This window comes from Lotus japonicus, chromosome 1 (assembly GCF_012489685.1).
Source record: "Lotus japonicus ecotype B-129 chromosome 1, LjGifu_v1.2".
Lineage (NCBI taxonomy): Eukaryota > Viridiplantae > Streptophyta > Magnoliopsida > Fabales > Fabaceae > Lotus > Lotus japonicus.
Window position 1 is genome coordinate 71,607,603 of NC_080041.1, and position 15,623 is coordinate 71,623,225.

General features: G+C 37.4%; 1 protein-coding gene across 1 annotated transcript; it reads right to left on the bottom strand.

Moving 5' to 3' along the window:
- Positions 1 to 4,691: 4,691 nt before the first annotated feature.
- Positions 4,692 to 11,801, bottom strand: LOC130746076 (polyadenylate-binding protein-interacting protein 12-like). Its single transcript, XM_057598588.1, has 12 exons — positions 11,646 to 11,801; positions 11,492 to 11,539; positions 10,865 to 11,398; positions 10,664 to 10,774; positions 10,311 to 10,355; positions 10,145 to 10,217; positions 9,761 to 9,873; positions 9,588 to 9,647; positions 9,408 to 9,455; positions 9,176 to 9,244; positions 5,119 to 5,180; positions 4,692 to 5,023 (listed from the first exon to the last, which is right to left on the bottom strand). Exons 3-12 carry the CDS (start codon positions 11,333 to 11,335, stop codon positions 4,966 to 4,968), a joined length of 1,110 nt encoding a protein of 369 aa, XP_057454571.1. The 5' UTR covers positions 11,336 to 11,398; positions 11,492 to 11,539; positions 11,646 to 11,801; the 3' UTR covers positions 4,692 to 4,965.
- Between the last annotated feature and the right edge of the window lie 3,822 nt (positions 11,802 to 15,623).

Sequence of the window (15,623 nt, forward strand, 5' to 3'; positions counted from 1 at the left end):
GCATGTGGTTAGGAACAAATCCTTATTTGTTAGAAACCTACAAAAAAAAAAAAAAAAACTCTAAGGCTTCGATTGGTTGATATGATTTTGTGGTGAAAGAAAACAAGTGCAGAGAAAACACGTTGCCAATTAAATTTTCTAATCTTTGGAATAAAAGAAAACTAGGGGAGAATAAAAAAGAGCGTGCGGAACCCACAATATATGTTTTCTTCGCCAAGTTGAAGAGAAAACAAATTACAACACTTGGTTTTTATGAGTTTTACCAAAATACCCTCCTATTTTATATTTTATAATAATAATAATAATAATAATAATAATAATAAAATATTAAGAAATCTTAATAGTAGAAATAAGTTAATTATTTGATAGTATATGTAAAGTATATTTTTTTACAAAATTTATGATTATAATTTTTATTTTTACTTAAGGATATTTATATCATTTTAAAAATATATTTTTTTCTTTTCTTTTACTTTATGTTTTCACTTTCTTTTCAACCAAACAACTTAATAATCATCTCACTTTCTTTTCTCTTTTCTTTCTTATCTCTTTTTTTTTCTTATTTCTTTTCTCTCACTTTTCTTCTATATACTAAACATATCCTAAGGAATGAGGAGAGAAGATTAAATGATCAACCAACAAACACTTAAATTCTTAGGTAGAAGAATCGCCTTCTTACTGTTCTTTGGAGCAATGCATAAACTTAACATGAAAATAATAAGTTGACAAATATATATTTATAAGGAAAATTTGGGAGCAAAATGGTAATATTCTAAAAGGCTCTTCCCCGTAAAAATGTAAAAATAAATGTGGACGAGTGTAAAAGTCTAGAATAAGATGAGAAGTTAAAAATGTGTCTACGTTTAAGTAAAAAATTTACCACACGTCTCTATGATTTAATATTAAAGGTCAAATCATAATTGTCATAACATGATCAATATCAGGTGAAAACTATGACAAACATTTCGTCTCTAGCATAATCATATATCTTATTGTAAATTTTAAATTGTTCATCTAAGATTTTGATTTATTTGTTTAATTTATCATAACATGATACATTATACATAGTATTTCTTTGTTGTCTTAATATTGCATAAGTATTATTATCAAGTTGGTGGCTCTTGTTCTGGTCAGCTCAAATGACCACTTGACAAACTTTTATCCTACTCAGCAAAATAATTGCATGATCAAGTGATCGTCAAGCTGGTCGGTCAGGACGATTAAACTCATAATTTTCATTTTCTAATCAACTAATTTAGCATAAGCTTGATTTGATATTTATTGATGGTCAAGTTTACCTAAGTAAGGTTGACACCTCAAGTGTTAGCCACATAACAATCTGGCAAAGGTTACATACTTTCATCGCCGCTCACTTTAACTTTTATATATAGTTTGATCATATTGCAAGCATTGCTCTTAGTGTTCTTTTAAACTTAGAGAATTCTTTATTTATTTCGGAGTGTCTTTTACATATACCTCTGCATTGTAAATCCTCATTACCGTAATCTCAGCCGCCTACACTACACTACCACATCACGATCAAAGAAAGAGTTAATCTCTCAGCTCGGGTTCTGGAAGAACACACCTCTATGTATGTCGGTGGTCTGGGGTGTAAAAATTGTTAAATTATTTAACTTAAAAATTCAGTCCTTAGTTTGAACTTGAAGTTCTGTGTCTGACTATTTGGTGGTCTTTGTTTCAGTTTGAAATTGAATACTAATCAAGTTTTTCAACGTTCAACCAGGATAGGGACAGAGAACTTTTCCCTTACGAGGTGGTAACTTGAAAATCAAGAGGAGCCCCTTTCAATTCCAATCAATTTACAAATCATATTTCTTTCCATCAAAGTCTACTTGGGTTTGGTGTCCTACAAAATGATAGAGTAAAGAGATAAATGAATACCAACTACACATTTACTTTTTAAAAGACAAATATTGAGTTTAAAATGTTATATCTATTTTATAATTATTATCTATACTTCTTGTCTTGTTTCAGAATACAATTCATTCTTTTTTTAATGAAGAATAAGATTCATTGATTCTTGTCATTTGTGAAAATTTCTACAAAAGGAATTTTAATATTTTTATTCTTTTCTTTTGCAAACAGGTTATAATGAAAACCTTGGAATGAATTGTCAACTATTTTACGTTGTCTATACTATATAACAAATTGATGAATAAATATAAAGTACACACTTTCAAAAAAAATTATAAAGTACACATTTACTCATAAAAAGAAAAATATTTGAGTTTAAATGGATATATGCATATATAGTTTTTTTATCACTTCTTGTGTTGCTTCCGAGTAAGATTCAATGATTCTTGTCATTCAAATTGTTATAAGTTCTACAAAAAGGAATTTAATATTTTTTATTCTTTTCTTTATCAAACCGATTATATTGAAAACCTTCGAATAAATAGTCAACAACTATGTTGTCTATATTATCTATAAATATCAACTACTCATTTAATTTACTTATGTAGACACAAATGTTTGAGTTTAAATTGTTATATGTATTTTACATTATTTATCTATAATTCTTGCCTTGTTTCAGAATAAAGATTCAATGATTCTTGTCATGTGTTATATAAATCCTCCAAAATGAATTTTAACATTTTTTTATTAATTAAATGATGCAAGCCAACTTTTGGAGTTGGTTTATACTTTATATACACGTTTATTGAAGCTTATTTACAAAAAAGTGGATTAAATAAATTCTAATAAATGTTCTTTAATTTACATCTTAATGGGTACTTAGTCTCCAACCGAGTTTTTTCGTAGCAAGTATTTTATGAAATGTAAAAGGGGGCGAATAGGGTGAATGTGTTGTTAGGGTTCAGTGAGTGCGACCCTCACTTTGATCCTCTTTGCCAATGGCATTACAATACCATCCGCTCCTGCGTCCACCGCCACCACGATTACCACGACAACTCTTTCTCCCTTCCCGACTTTGAAGTCGTCCTCCTCACCCTCTACGCATTCAAGACCAAATCACGCATCAGAAAACCCCTTCTCGCCGTCATCCTGACATTTCTCACCCTCCATCTACCACTCACATCCTCCCTCTATAAACCCCACGACTCAAATGCCCTATGTTCAGTCATCGCAATCTCACCACCCTTCGAACCCACATTCTCGGTGAAGATGCCAGACACACAGGCATGTGGAGCACCTCTGTTGCAAGCTCTAACGAGGAGACAACCACGAGGTTGCATTGCCCCATGCGGAGAAAGAAGTCGTCGTACAAAGTAAAGGAAGTTCAAAATCTCCTTCATCGCTGACACTTGCCATTATTGCTCTCCGTGAAGCCTTCTCGTGAGTAACCTCTCTAATTGTCAATTTGCACAACCGGACCACACTCAACGTCTCTAATTGTCCAATTAGCAGAAAATGAAAAACAGATTGGCCAACCACACTCAACATCTCTAATTGTCCAATTAGCGGCAAATTGACAACAGATTGGCTAGTCATGGCGAAGTTGGGGAAGAAAGCATCTATGGGGGAGGAAAGTTTATTTTGGTAAATTTATATTTTTTATTTTATTTAATCTTATCCGTTCAAATTTTTATTAATATATTCTTGTTAAATATTTTGTCTTGATTTGGTCCACCGATTGATTAGAAGCACCACGGTGCTCTTGGTGCAGAATAGATGCCGCCATTAAATTAATCCCTTCAGAGTACAAAATTATCAACAAATTCATAATTTCAAGTTTTGAATGGACAAAGTTTTTGAAAATTATATATCTTCAAATGATTAGTGTAGTGAACTTTTTGGAAAGACTAATTTGAAAACCAGCATCTATAGAAGACTAATCTATTAAGGGACTATAATGAAGGTATATACTCGGTTGCATTATCCAATTCAAATACAAAAAATTGTCACTTAATTAAGGCAACTTCTTTCAAAAAAATAATAATAATAATAATAATTGAGGCAACTTGAATGCCAAAATTCTAAGATATTTGGGCTAAATAACTAGATAGAAACTTCAAGTGGTAAAGACTCGGTAATACAGATATGGACAATAGGTAGGTGAATTGCACTCTCAAAGGTAAGTATTAAGAAACAAGAAATCGATCAGAGATTTGTAACATTGGGCGATGTTGAAACATATTATGGAATTAGATGACATGTTTGACTCAGAATCATTCTAAGCAAAATAAGGTAGCTTCCTCCCGACACGAAATCTAGGAGCCTGTTGGTTTATATCATACAGGCCCAGGTCTCTACCAACCAATGATTTGCTGTTGGACAAAGGGTTTGGTGGGAAAAAAACATGGCCAGTGAAACATGATACTAGCAGCCAATTGTGGCTCAAAATAAAAAATAAAAAACCAGGGTAGACAGAACATAGAATAACCAAGTTTGAAGTTTTTGGCTATATGGTTGAGAACCTCATAATCACTTCTAAGAAAAAGCTACAAAGTGTAGCTTCTGATATTACCCTGCGAACGCTGAAGTGGTCAGTTGATCAATGGTGACAAGCAGTAGATGGCACAGCCACTACTTCATATGGCTTACCAGAAAGATTAAAATAAGTATCAATTACAGAATTGCAGACAGTAAAATATCACGTTTGTTTTTCAACTGTCCCCAACTGAATGCCGACGAAGGGGCTGAGCTCATTTCCCGTTGGGGCCACAAGAATTCGCACCAAATGTGGTTTTCAACTTAAAAACAGAAACTACTTTTGTAATATGGTTCTTTAAATAAACTATAAACTCCACAGGTTATAAACATCCAACCATAAAATCCTCTGGTTATGCAAGACCAACCCATCATAAATTAAGCCTTCAAGATCCTCAAAATGTCATCCAACTCTACACATAACTCATAATCCCAACGAGAAACAAAGATACCATACTGCAAGACTAAAGGGCAACAGTATCTGTTTCTATGTATGTATATATGTAAATATATCTCAGCAGCAATCAACCCCAGAAACATACATGGAAGGATGATTCAGTGCATTGGAGAACGAGGAGAGCGAGACCGGACTGGTGTCTTTGATGGACTTACCCTGCATACCAAATATGAAATTGGTTGACACAAAATTTAGAGACTGGCTGAAGTTTAGGAAAGTTATAAAATCAAAGGAAAAATAGTTGATCCAACCTTATAGGCAGCGAACCCAATATCACACCACTGCAACTCAGAGCAGCAATTGCACTCTCAGCCTGAAAGAATGAGGCAAAGAAAACCTTCAGAGAACCAAATAAGAAAAGAGACTAGGTGCAACAAATAGTAGCCCAAGAATATTTGAGACAGCTGTTCATTCTTACATATAAGCACAACACATAATTCATAAAAGCAAAAGACTTGATGACTATCAAAGATATAAAGAACTTTTATCATAAAAGTCCTAATATGACATTTTACTAGGGGAGTAAAAATCAGGACCACATCAGTGAAGAAAAACTGTAAAGATGTATCTTCCAAAGGGAGAGAAATTCGAACTAACGAAGCTAAGCTGATATATAAATGCACGATCTTCAAACATAAAAAAGACTCATTATCTTAGTGTGGGAGCTTTATAACATTCAACAATATAGCTTAATGAGGTCAGAAACCAACATGGTTGATCCATGAATCACCGAGTGATTCCTGAAAACCGAATTGTACCTTAATGAGGTCATGCGCAAGTATGACTCCCTTTCATAACCCAAAGTGAGACCCAGCCATGAAATATATAGCAAGTAGCAAAGTATAATGTGTAATATACTAGAACTGGGTCAAAGTATAGAAAGAAACAGTGTTCATTGATATAGATTCTCTATTACACCCTAGGTATCTGAGATACCCTGGTTCTCTCCCTCCCCAAATTTCTCTCCAAAACAAAGTCCTAATTATTCGCCCCTTCCTATTAATTATACCCTCTAGATCCTCCTCTGAAGTCTAAACCGCATTGGGCAAGCAACCAATCAAAATAATAGCTAGCCTAGACAAGGTCACAAACCTGGAGGAACAGCAGAAGGTTGAGTATGACTCCATTAACATGAAACTAAGGTTAAATAAATAATATTTGGATGCATGGTGTTGGGGCAAAGTGAGTTCATAATACGATTCTTGTATGATAGAAAATTATCTATATAAACTGATATTCATCATTAAAAAAGTAGTTAGGTTGAAATCATTAAGTTCCAGACAAGGTCCAACAAGCTTAATAGCTCTTCCAATTCAAACTAAGGAAGACCAAGCATGGGTGACTATAAATGGAAACAAACTGTTAGAATAATCCTTTACCCAATAGCTTAAGGTTTTGAGATAATTGGTTCTTGACATAGTATCAGAGCCTCTATGATTAAGTGGTCTAGAGTTCAATTCTTGCCACCCCCAATTCTTAATAAAAAGTTGAATTTCAGCACATGGTAGGTGGGTCAGTACTTTGTCCACGCTTCAAGCCCAAGTGGGCTCTTGTGTGAGGGGGAGTGTTAGAATATAATATAAAACCATTTATGTGGCCTTTTTCTAAAGCTTAAGCTTTTGGGATAATTGGTTGTTTGACACAAACCAACACTAAGTGATACCCGAAAACCAAATTGTACCTTATTGAGGTCATGCTTAAGTACCAATGCCCTTTCATCACCCAAAGTGAGACTCACCATAAAATATACAGCAAATGGATAAGCATCTGACTAGATTATCAGAGCTACAGGAACATAGTACATGGAAACTGTAATGTGTGGTATACTAGAACTGGGTCAGAATATAGAACAAAACTAAAGTTCTATTACACTCTAGGTATTTGAGACACCCTGGTTCTCTCCCTACCCAAATTTCTCTCCAAAACCAAGTCCTAACTATTCGCTCCATCCTACTAATTATATCCTCTAGATCCTCCTCTCAACTAATTCTTTAGCTAACTACATCAGTTATTTTATTTATATTACCAACTGATTTGAGCCTTGCTGACGTATGCAACATAATCAAGCATCAAAAACTGTATTCTCCCATTCGTAGTTCTAAAGGTCAAAAGCATACTCAAGTACCAGATCAAAGACCATCAACGGCCACTTACATGTTAGAACCTTCCCCAGACACATCAATTTATTCAATTGCCTATTTCTTCCCTCTCATTGTTCTTATTACAACATAGAAAACTGGCTGTCCAACACCTCCATGTTGCAGCTTATAGTAAGCAATTAGAGGAACAAGAAACTAACGAACTTTGTCAGGTCCGTATTATAGTAACTCCTATACACACTCCATAGACAAACAAAGGTGAAAAAAGTAAATATTGTAGCAATCATTCTCTCACAGAATGTGGAGATGATTATTTCTAAAGAAAGAGTCACCTAGAGTACTTTTACATTATTATTATTCAATAAATAGTGATAGAGATTGGTGGCAGATGGCAGAGACTGCAATGGGAATCTGCCGGAAAGACATGGCAGTGATAAAGTGGCGAACTGGAATGGGAAAGATGATTGTTGTAGAAGAAAAAGAACATGGTTAGGCAGTCGGCTAATGAGGTATACATGGTTGACACTCTTTTAGGCTCTAGATAACATGTCGACAGCGGGAGAAGAGCGACATATGATGAATTCCATGTGTCACAATTACACAGCATATTACATAGATAGGAAAGTTCTAATTACACTTATTACAGTTATCCTAATTACCATTACCATAACAATACAATTCAACCTAATCAATACAATGTACTTATTAGAAATTGGGAGGCCTAACTCAACCCAAAAGCTAGCTCAAGAGTTGAGGTTTGCACTACCCTTATAAAGGCCATCTATGCTCTATCTCTAGCCAATGTGGGACTTCTAACACACCCCCTCACGTCCAGGACTGAACAACCTGGAACATGGGATCAACAACAACGGGTGGCCCGATTATGGGAGGTCTCCACAACAAACAACAAATGGATCTAGGATAGGCTCTGATACCATATTAGAAATTGGGAGGCCTAACTCAACCCAAAAGCTAGCTCAAGAGTTGAGGTTTGCACTACCCTTATAAAGGCTATCTATGCTCTATCTCTAGCCAATGTGGGACTTCTAACAGTACTTACACATACAAGTGGCGTATATTCGAACACAGTTTATTTTCACGATACACTCAGATTGGCTCTGGTTCACGTCGCAAACAACATTGTGCAAAATAGAGTAACTTGTGAATATTTTACAACCTACAACTTTTCTCTTAACAAAAAACCTCTGTCGTTGTGTCTTATATAATTTGCATTTATGATTTTTTTTGTAATTTAATGTTTGTTATAAAAAAATCAATTTCATCTTTCCTCTTCCCTATTTCCTAAGCATGAATATCAACAGTTAAAGCTTGACTTTGAACACAGAACCAACCCAAAACATCACTCCTCTCTAGAATGAAAACAGCATCAGCTTGTTGATAAAAAAAGAAACAAAAAAGGATGGTAATCTGCAGGGAGTAGAAATTGCGAGAGAACTTAAACTGGCCAAATCTTAATCAAATATACTTTAACGAAGATACAGATTTACAGAAGTTGGCAATTTTTACCCATTCCCATTGCTATAATGTGGATGAAGAGGAAATTAATGAAAAGGGAGACGAAGTCATTCATTTGGAACATTTGACAATAGGTCCACAATGAAATGTTTACTGTTGTCCTCTGTTTTGTTTTGCAAAAAAATGTCGGTATATAAAATTTAAAAAGAGAAGAGAAGAAATGAGAAAATGAGAGTTTTTTTTTTCACTTATAATCAGTAAATATTGTTTCAACAATCATAAATTTAATATTTTTTTAAAAAAAGTGCATGGGTGTTTTCTTATGTAGCTTGCTATCATACTCATAACGAAAAAAGAGTAGAAGGATCTTAGCAGCTCCCATTACAGAGTTTACACATCAAGATTTACTCCTCTTTTATCTTGATTCCTTTTATCAAATGAAGGACTGTTTGGAACTGTTTTAAAGGGAAATGTGCAGTTACTACTATGGAAGCATGAAATGCCATTATTGAAAGGGTTGCACCCAGAAGAAGTAGAACGTACAAACAGACTTGAATTGTTTTACTTTTTTTGGGGAGGAAGGGATCTAAGGGGAGGGGGATAATAACCGCATGTCAGAAAATGACGAATGCAAAGCCAGAAGTACCACTCATTGTGAGGGTTATATTATAGCTAAGTAAACAGGTACAAGTTAGATAAGAATACGACGATTGAAAAGTTAGTGAGTAATTACCACTTTGAACTCAACAAAAGCAATTCGAGTTGAATGATTGTGATCCCCAAGAAGCCTCAACCGTTGAACCTAGATGAGTGTATGAAAATATAAGATACTTATATTCAACCGACAACAAACAGTAAAATACTGAACCAAGATGACCACAGCAAATAAAGGAACATATCTCATAAGATGAAAAATTCAACCAACAATAGACAAGATAGGTCTTGTTTCATGAAAAGCTACAAACCTCTCCACAAATAGATTCAAAGAAGTTTTTGACATCAGATTGAGTAAGCTGCATCAGAAACAGGAACATACATTATTAAGAATCTCGAGTTTTGATTGCTGCATTGCTGCAATACAAAATGGAAAAAGACCACATAGTTCATCCAAGCAAGGTTCTAAGGAAGTATCAAAACCTAACTACCTTCTTGTCAATATTTGTGCAGTAAATTGTTCTTGAGCACATCTCCCTTTCATCTTCAGACTAAGAAATGTAGCACCATCAGAAAGACAGAAAACAAATGCATTATAAGTTCACTCTGTTCAATCATCTTCTGATACATGTAAAACGGATTTCTAAGAAAAACAAAACATTACCCTGGGCAAAAAAGTTGGATTAACAGGTGCAATGGCAGTTTTCGAAGGCAGCACTCTCAGTGGGTAGTATCCAAGCATAGTTCCAGACAGGTTCAAAGCAGTCCTTGCACCTTCTGCAATCACAACAATGTTAATACTTAATACAGTGAAATGTCAATAATAAAACCACCATAGTTATCAATAGCCCGCGATAGCAGCGCTATAGCACCGTCGCATAGCATAGCGGACCCCTGCCACAACGGGATCGCGGCAGCAATATCCTGCTATTCGCGGCCAATAGCAGTCTTCCCTTGTATGGGATTTCATTTTTTGGGGTCATCCGCAACAGGCCGCAATCCGCGATTGACTACTATGTAAACCACATATATTTGATGGAAATGCTACCTTCATCTGTAAACTCAACAAAGGCGAACCGAAGAATTGAATTAGGATCCCCACATACACGGCAATCAACCACCTATGGACAGGAAAAAAGAAGTTAGTTCAGTAACACCATGCACCGACATTAACAAGAAAACAAACATCTTAACCAATTTGTAACAGTTTCTACCTGGCCACAGTTAAGAAATAGAGCTGCCAGCTGCTCTTCAGTGACCTAGATGCCAAAAGGAAACAACAATAATTTGAACGAATATACATGAAAACAACAATCATTCCAATGAATCAATGCTGTCAAATTGAGATCGCGGACCATCACGGTGAGCTAAAAATCCGCTATTTCGGCCGCTATTTAGCGGCGAATAGCGGGAATAGCGCGCTAAAGTGAGCAATAGCGTCGTCGCGATTAGCCAAAAATCCGCTACGCCGCTATAGCCGCTATTTGATAACACTGGAATGAATACACATTTAAAACATCAAAACCAGCCGAAATGAAAGAAACCACAAGTCAGCTAAAAGTTGTACCAGTTGATCAATGTCAGACACGTAAACAGTCCTCCGAATCATCTCATCCCTTTTCTCCATTTCTATCTTATGAAAAATTCTTCTCTTCCCAGAATTATAGACATTCTTCCTCTGTAACAAGTTAAAACCATGTTAAAAAATGTGAAAACTATCATAGTATTGGGATAACAATAGTATGAACCAAAAGAAATCAAAATATACCCTTCTATTAGTCTGTCCAAAATCATTTTGCAGAATAAAATTGTTAGGATAACCAAACCCAGCATTAGGTCCAGCTAAATAGCCATGGCTATTAGTCAGTGAAGGGGGCACAAATTCCTCAGCCATGGGGTTCAACTTTGACAACAGCTCAGCCAAATCCCTCATGTCACGCTTGAAACTCTCATCCCCATTCTCCCCATACCCATCATTGTTCATCACAAGCTGCTGGTTCTGGACACCATTTGCTTGCATCTGACCCACTTGAGCATTATAGCTGTAGTTGCCATTAGGAACTGCTATGTTCCCAGGATGATGTTCATGGTTGAAACCACCGTTGCTCAGATTCTGATCGGTCCTAGTCTTCGATTTCTCCACCTCACTTGAGTCCTCAGCTGACACAACAGTGTTGTTGTTGTCCAAATTCTGACCGGAAGAACCGATTTTGGCTCCAGCATTCTCAGCAACCGCCATGATCACTTGTCTAGAGGTAAAAAGTTCTCACCTTTTTTTATCTCTTACACAATTTCAGCGAATCTGTAACAAGAGATTGAACAAACAAAGAAACATGAAACAAAACAAGACACGACCCAGTACCAGAAAACCATGTAAGAAAAAGAAAGTTTATACCTTTGGTTTTATCTAACAAATCTCCATCAAAGTAAGACCAAAATGATCCTGAAAAATTGTGAGTTTCACAACTTTAGTTTAAAACCCACAAAAGAAATTACTCAAAGGAAAGAACTTTGGTGAAATGGAAGAGGAAGAGGAAGAGATGGTTTACCTCACTGTTGTTGATGATGATTGTAGAGAGAGAATGTAGAGAGAGAAGGATGAAAAAAGGATATTATTCTTCGGATCGTTTGTTTTTGCTGCACTGACTTTTTGGACCTTCCTAAGCAGAACGTCCCAAATTTGATGTCTTGGGTTGTGATGATGATGATGAATGTATCAAAGGAGGAAAAATTATAAATTAAAAAATTACATAAAAGGGACCCAATTTCTTATTAATTTCCATAACTACCCATTCACATATGTCATCCATCATGCATTGTAGATTTAGTACATCATATCATGCATCCGTAGGAATACACATGTCTGGAATCTTGGATACATTTCCTATGGGCCAGGATATTGAGATAGAGCCCGTAGATGGGGTAGTGGGAATTGGGTCGGGTCTTGATAAACATAATGGTAATTTTAGCCCGACCCAAGCTATATCTGATCCTGGAGTTTTCCCTTACAGGAATATCACGACCACAATTTCACGCCCCACTGACACACCTCAGCCATCGGTGGAGCAAACAAACACGCCATCTCCAGTGCCAATTCGGAATCAATTTGATGTCTTGCGCCGGCGGGTTCGCACAACAACGTCAGCTCCGTCTCCGTCCATGGTGCACACACGCGTTTCTACGATTTCTTCTTCTTCTTCTTTACCAGGTCCACTGCATCAACCATCATGGATTCGTGGTGCTGCCAGAGATGCAAAACACATTTGGGCCATGGGCAAGGAAGTTGGAGTTTCGTTTGAAGGGGATGAGTCGGAGATGATTAGTAAATTAATGGGGATGGAACAACGTGATGCACCAAGACAGAATGACAGTTTAGAAGGGGCAGTTAGAGGGTGTCTATGAAGATCCTCTCTTTTAATGTTCGTGGGTTGGGGGAGGGTGCAAAGAGAAGGGTGATCAGAGAAGTGGTGTGTAGAAACCATGTTGAAGTGCTTTGCATTCAAGAAACAAAACTGCAGGATGTTAGCAGACGGCTTTGTGCCATGTTGTGGGGGGATTCTGTTTTCGATTGGAGAGCTGTGCCAGCTGTAAACAGAGGTGGAGGGTTGCTCTGTATCTGGAACTCTTCACTCTTTTCTTTAGAAGAGTGTGTAATCGGTCCAGGCTACCTTGGTCTTGTGGGTTGCTGGGAGGCGTCTCAAACAAGGTGTGTCATTGTTAACATCTACTCTGCTTGTGATTTTGACAGTAAAAGGGCCATGTGGGAGGCTCTCTGCTCTTGGCGTCGTAATTGTCCGATTACGGCTTGGTGCCTTGCTGGGGATTTCAATGCTGTTAGATCTGATGATGAAAGGAGGGGTGTTTCAGGGGTCAGTTACTCGCAACGCCGTGAGATGAATGAGTTCAATCTTTTTATTTCCAATATGGGATTGGTAGATATTCCTTTGGCAGGAAGGAAGTTCACATGGAGGAGACCTAATAATCAAGCACAGAGTAGAATTGACAGATTTTTGATTTCTGATGAGTGGTGTCAGGTTTGGCCAAACTGTTCCCAGTTAGTGTTGGACCGCAATATTTCAGACCATTGCCCCTTGTTGATGAGACAGTTAGTGGTTGATTGGGGACCTAAACCTTTTAGAGTCCTCAACTGTTGGCTGGACGATCCAAGGATTACTGAAGTTGTTGCAAGCACATGGAAGGAGTTGAAGGTCAAAGGCTGGGGTTCATATGTGCTTAAAGAGAAATTTAAAGGTTTAAGAGGGCGCCTTAAAGGATGGAACAAAACTGTGTTTGGTGATCTTGCAACTCGGCGTGAGGAGATTGTGAAAAAGATCAATATCCTTGATGTTAAAGAGGAAGAAACAGGGTTGTCTCAAGAAGAGATGGTGACAAGAGAGACTCTTCTTTTAGAATTTTGGTCTGTTCTGCGACATCATGAGTCACTTCTTTGCCAGAAGGCTCGGTCCAGGTGGTTGGCAGAAGGGGATCAGAATTCGGGTTTTTTTCATTCTACTATAAACTGGAAGCGCAGAACAAATTCTATTGTTGGTTTATGGGTTGAGGGTCTGTGGGAGGAAGAACCGACTCGGGTCAAAGAAGCAGTAAAAACCTTTTTTGAGTCCAAATTTAAGGCAGATGTGTGGAATAGGCCGAAGCTTGAGGGGGTTCAATTCAAAACCTTGTCTGATAATGATAATTCTATTCTGATTGCTTCTATGGATGAGGTGGAAATCAAGGCTGCTGTTTGGGATTGTGGTGGGAACAAAAGCCCCGGCCCGGATGGATTTAATTTCAAGTTTCTTAAGAAATTCTGGGATGTGTTAAAGGGAGATGTGATCAAGGCTGTGAGAGAGTTTTGGCGTAGGGGAGCTTGGTCCCGTGGTTGTAATGCTTCCTTCATTGTGCTAATTCCGAAGGTGAATTCTCCCCAAGCTCTTAATGAGTTTAGGCCTATTTCTCTCATTGGTTGCATCTATAAAGTGATTTCTAAACTCCTGGCAACTAGATTGAGTACCGTCATTGGGAAGGTTATTGATGAGCGTCAGTTTGCGTTTGTTGGGAAGCGGAATATGTTGGACAGTGTGGTGGTGCTCAATGAGGTAATTCATGATGCTAAACGGAAAAAACGACCAAGCATAATTTTTAAAGTTGATTATGAGAAAGCTTATGATACTGTAGATTGGGGATTCTTGGAGTATATGATGGGTAGATTGAATTTTTGTTCTAAATGGATTGCTTGGATTATGGGATGTCTGAGGTCAGCTTCTGTTTCAGTGCTTGTTAATGGTAGTCCCACTGGTGAGTTCCATATGGAGAGGGGTCTCCGGCAAGGGGGTCCTTTAGCACCATTCCTGTTTCTGATTGTAGCTGAGGGTCTGAATGGTTTGTTCCAGAATACAGTCACTTTAGGCAAGTTCACAGGTATCAAAGTGGGCTCGGGTTCAGGCCTTGAGGTGTCATTATTGCAGTTTGCAGACGATACTGTTTTTCTGGGAGAAGCAACAATTCAGAATTTAGTTTCTTTGAAATGCATTTTACGCTGCTTTGAGCTTGTTTCTGGTTTGAAGGTTAATTTTAATAAAAGTAAGCTGGCAACTATTGCAATTGAGACAGGGGTAGCATACCAGTTTGCTTCTTATCTTAACTGCAAGGTTATGACTATTCCTTTTATTTACCTGGGTATTCCGGTAGGTGCTCGGGCAAGCTGTCTGAAGACTTGGGAACCAGTAATTAAAAAGATGCGAAACAGGCTAGCTTTGTGGAAACAAAAGTTGATTTCTTTTGGTGGTCGGATTTGCCTGATTCAGAGTGTTTTATCGGCGCTGCCTCTTTTTTTCCTATCTTTTTTTAGGATACCTGTTTGTGTTGTGAAGGTTTGCAACAGGATTATGCGGGATTTTCTTTGGGGTGCAACTGAAGGGGGAAGACGGATTGCTTGGGTAAAATGGATTGATGTTTGCCAACCCAAAGACGTGGGAGGATTGGGTATAAAAGATCTTGACCTCTTTAATAGATCGCTATTGGGCAAATGGCTTTGGCGATGGCGTACAGACAAGCAGGCTCTTTGGTGCCGAGTGATTTTTGCAAAATATGGGGAGGATCCAACTGTAAAGTTGTCCCCATGGTGGCGCAGTGTTCATGAGGCTTGTTGTTTTGATGAGATTGACTGGTTTCAGGAAGGAATTCAGAATTCAATTCGTGGTGGCGATAGCACAAAGTTCTGGTTGGATAATTGGAGCGGGGGTGGAGTTCTCCGTGAGCAATTTCCTAGGCTGTATAATTTATCCAAGTTGAAGCATAGGAATATTTCTGATTGTGGTGTCTGGGTTCAACATCAGTGGAACTGGAATTTACTGTGGCGCAGACAATTGCTAGGGCGGGAACAAGGGTGGTTAGCTGAAATGTTCCAACTAATTTCTAGCTGCAACTTACAAGAAAGTGTTCCGGATTTGTGGGTTTGGCAACCAAGTCCAGATGGGGTTTATTCAGTACATTCTGCTTATTTATTTCTACAGGAACCTTCACTT

Coding starts and splice junctions, on each gene's coding strand:
- LOC130746076 (XM_057598588.1), bottom strand. CDS start 11,335: ATGGCGGTTGCTGAGAATGCTGGAGCCAAAATCGGTTCTTCCGGTCAG. Junction 9,874..10,144: donor TGTTGAGTTTACAGATGAAG/GTAGCATTTCCA, acceptor TTGTGATTGCAG/AAGGTGCAAGGACTGCTTTG. Junction 9,245..9,407: donor TTGAATCTATTTGTGGAGAG/GTTTGTAGCTTT, acceptor ACACTCATCTAG/GTTCAACGGTTGAGGCTTCT.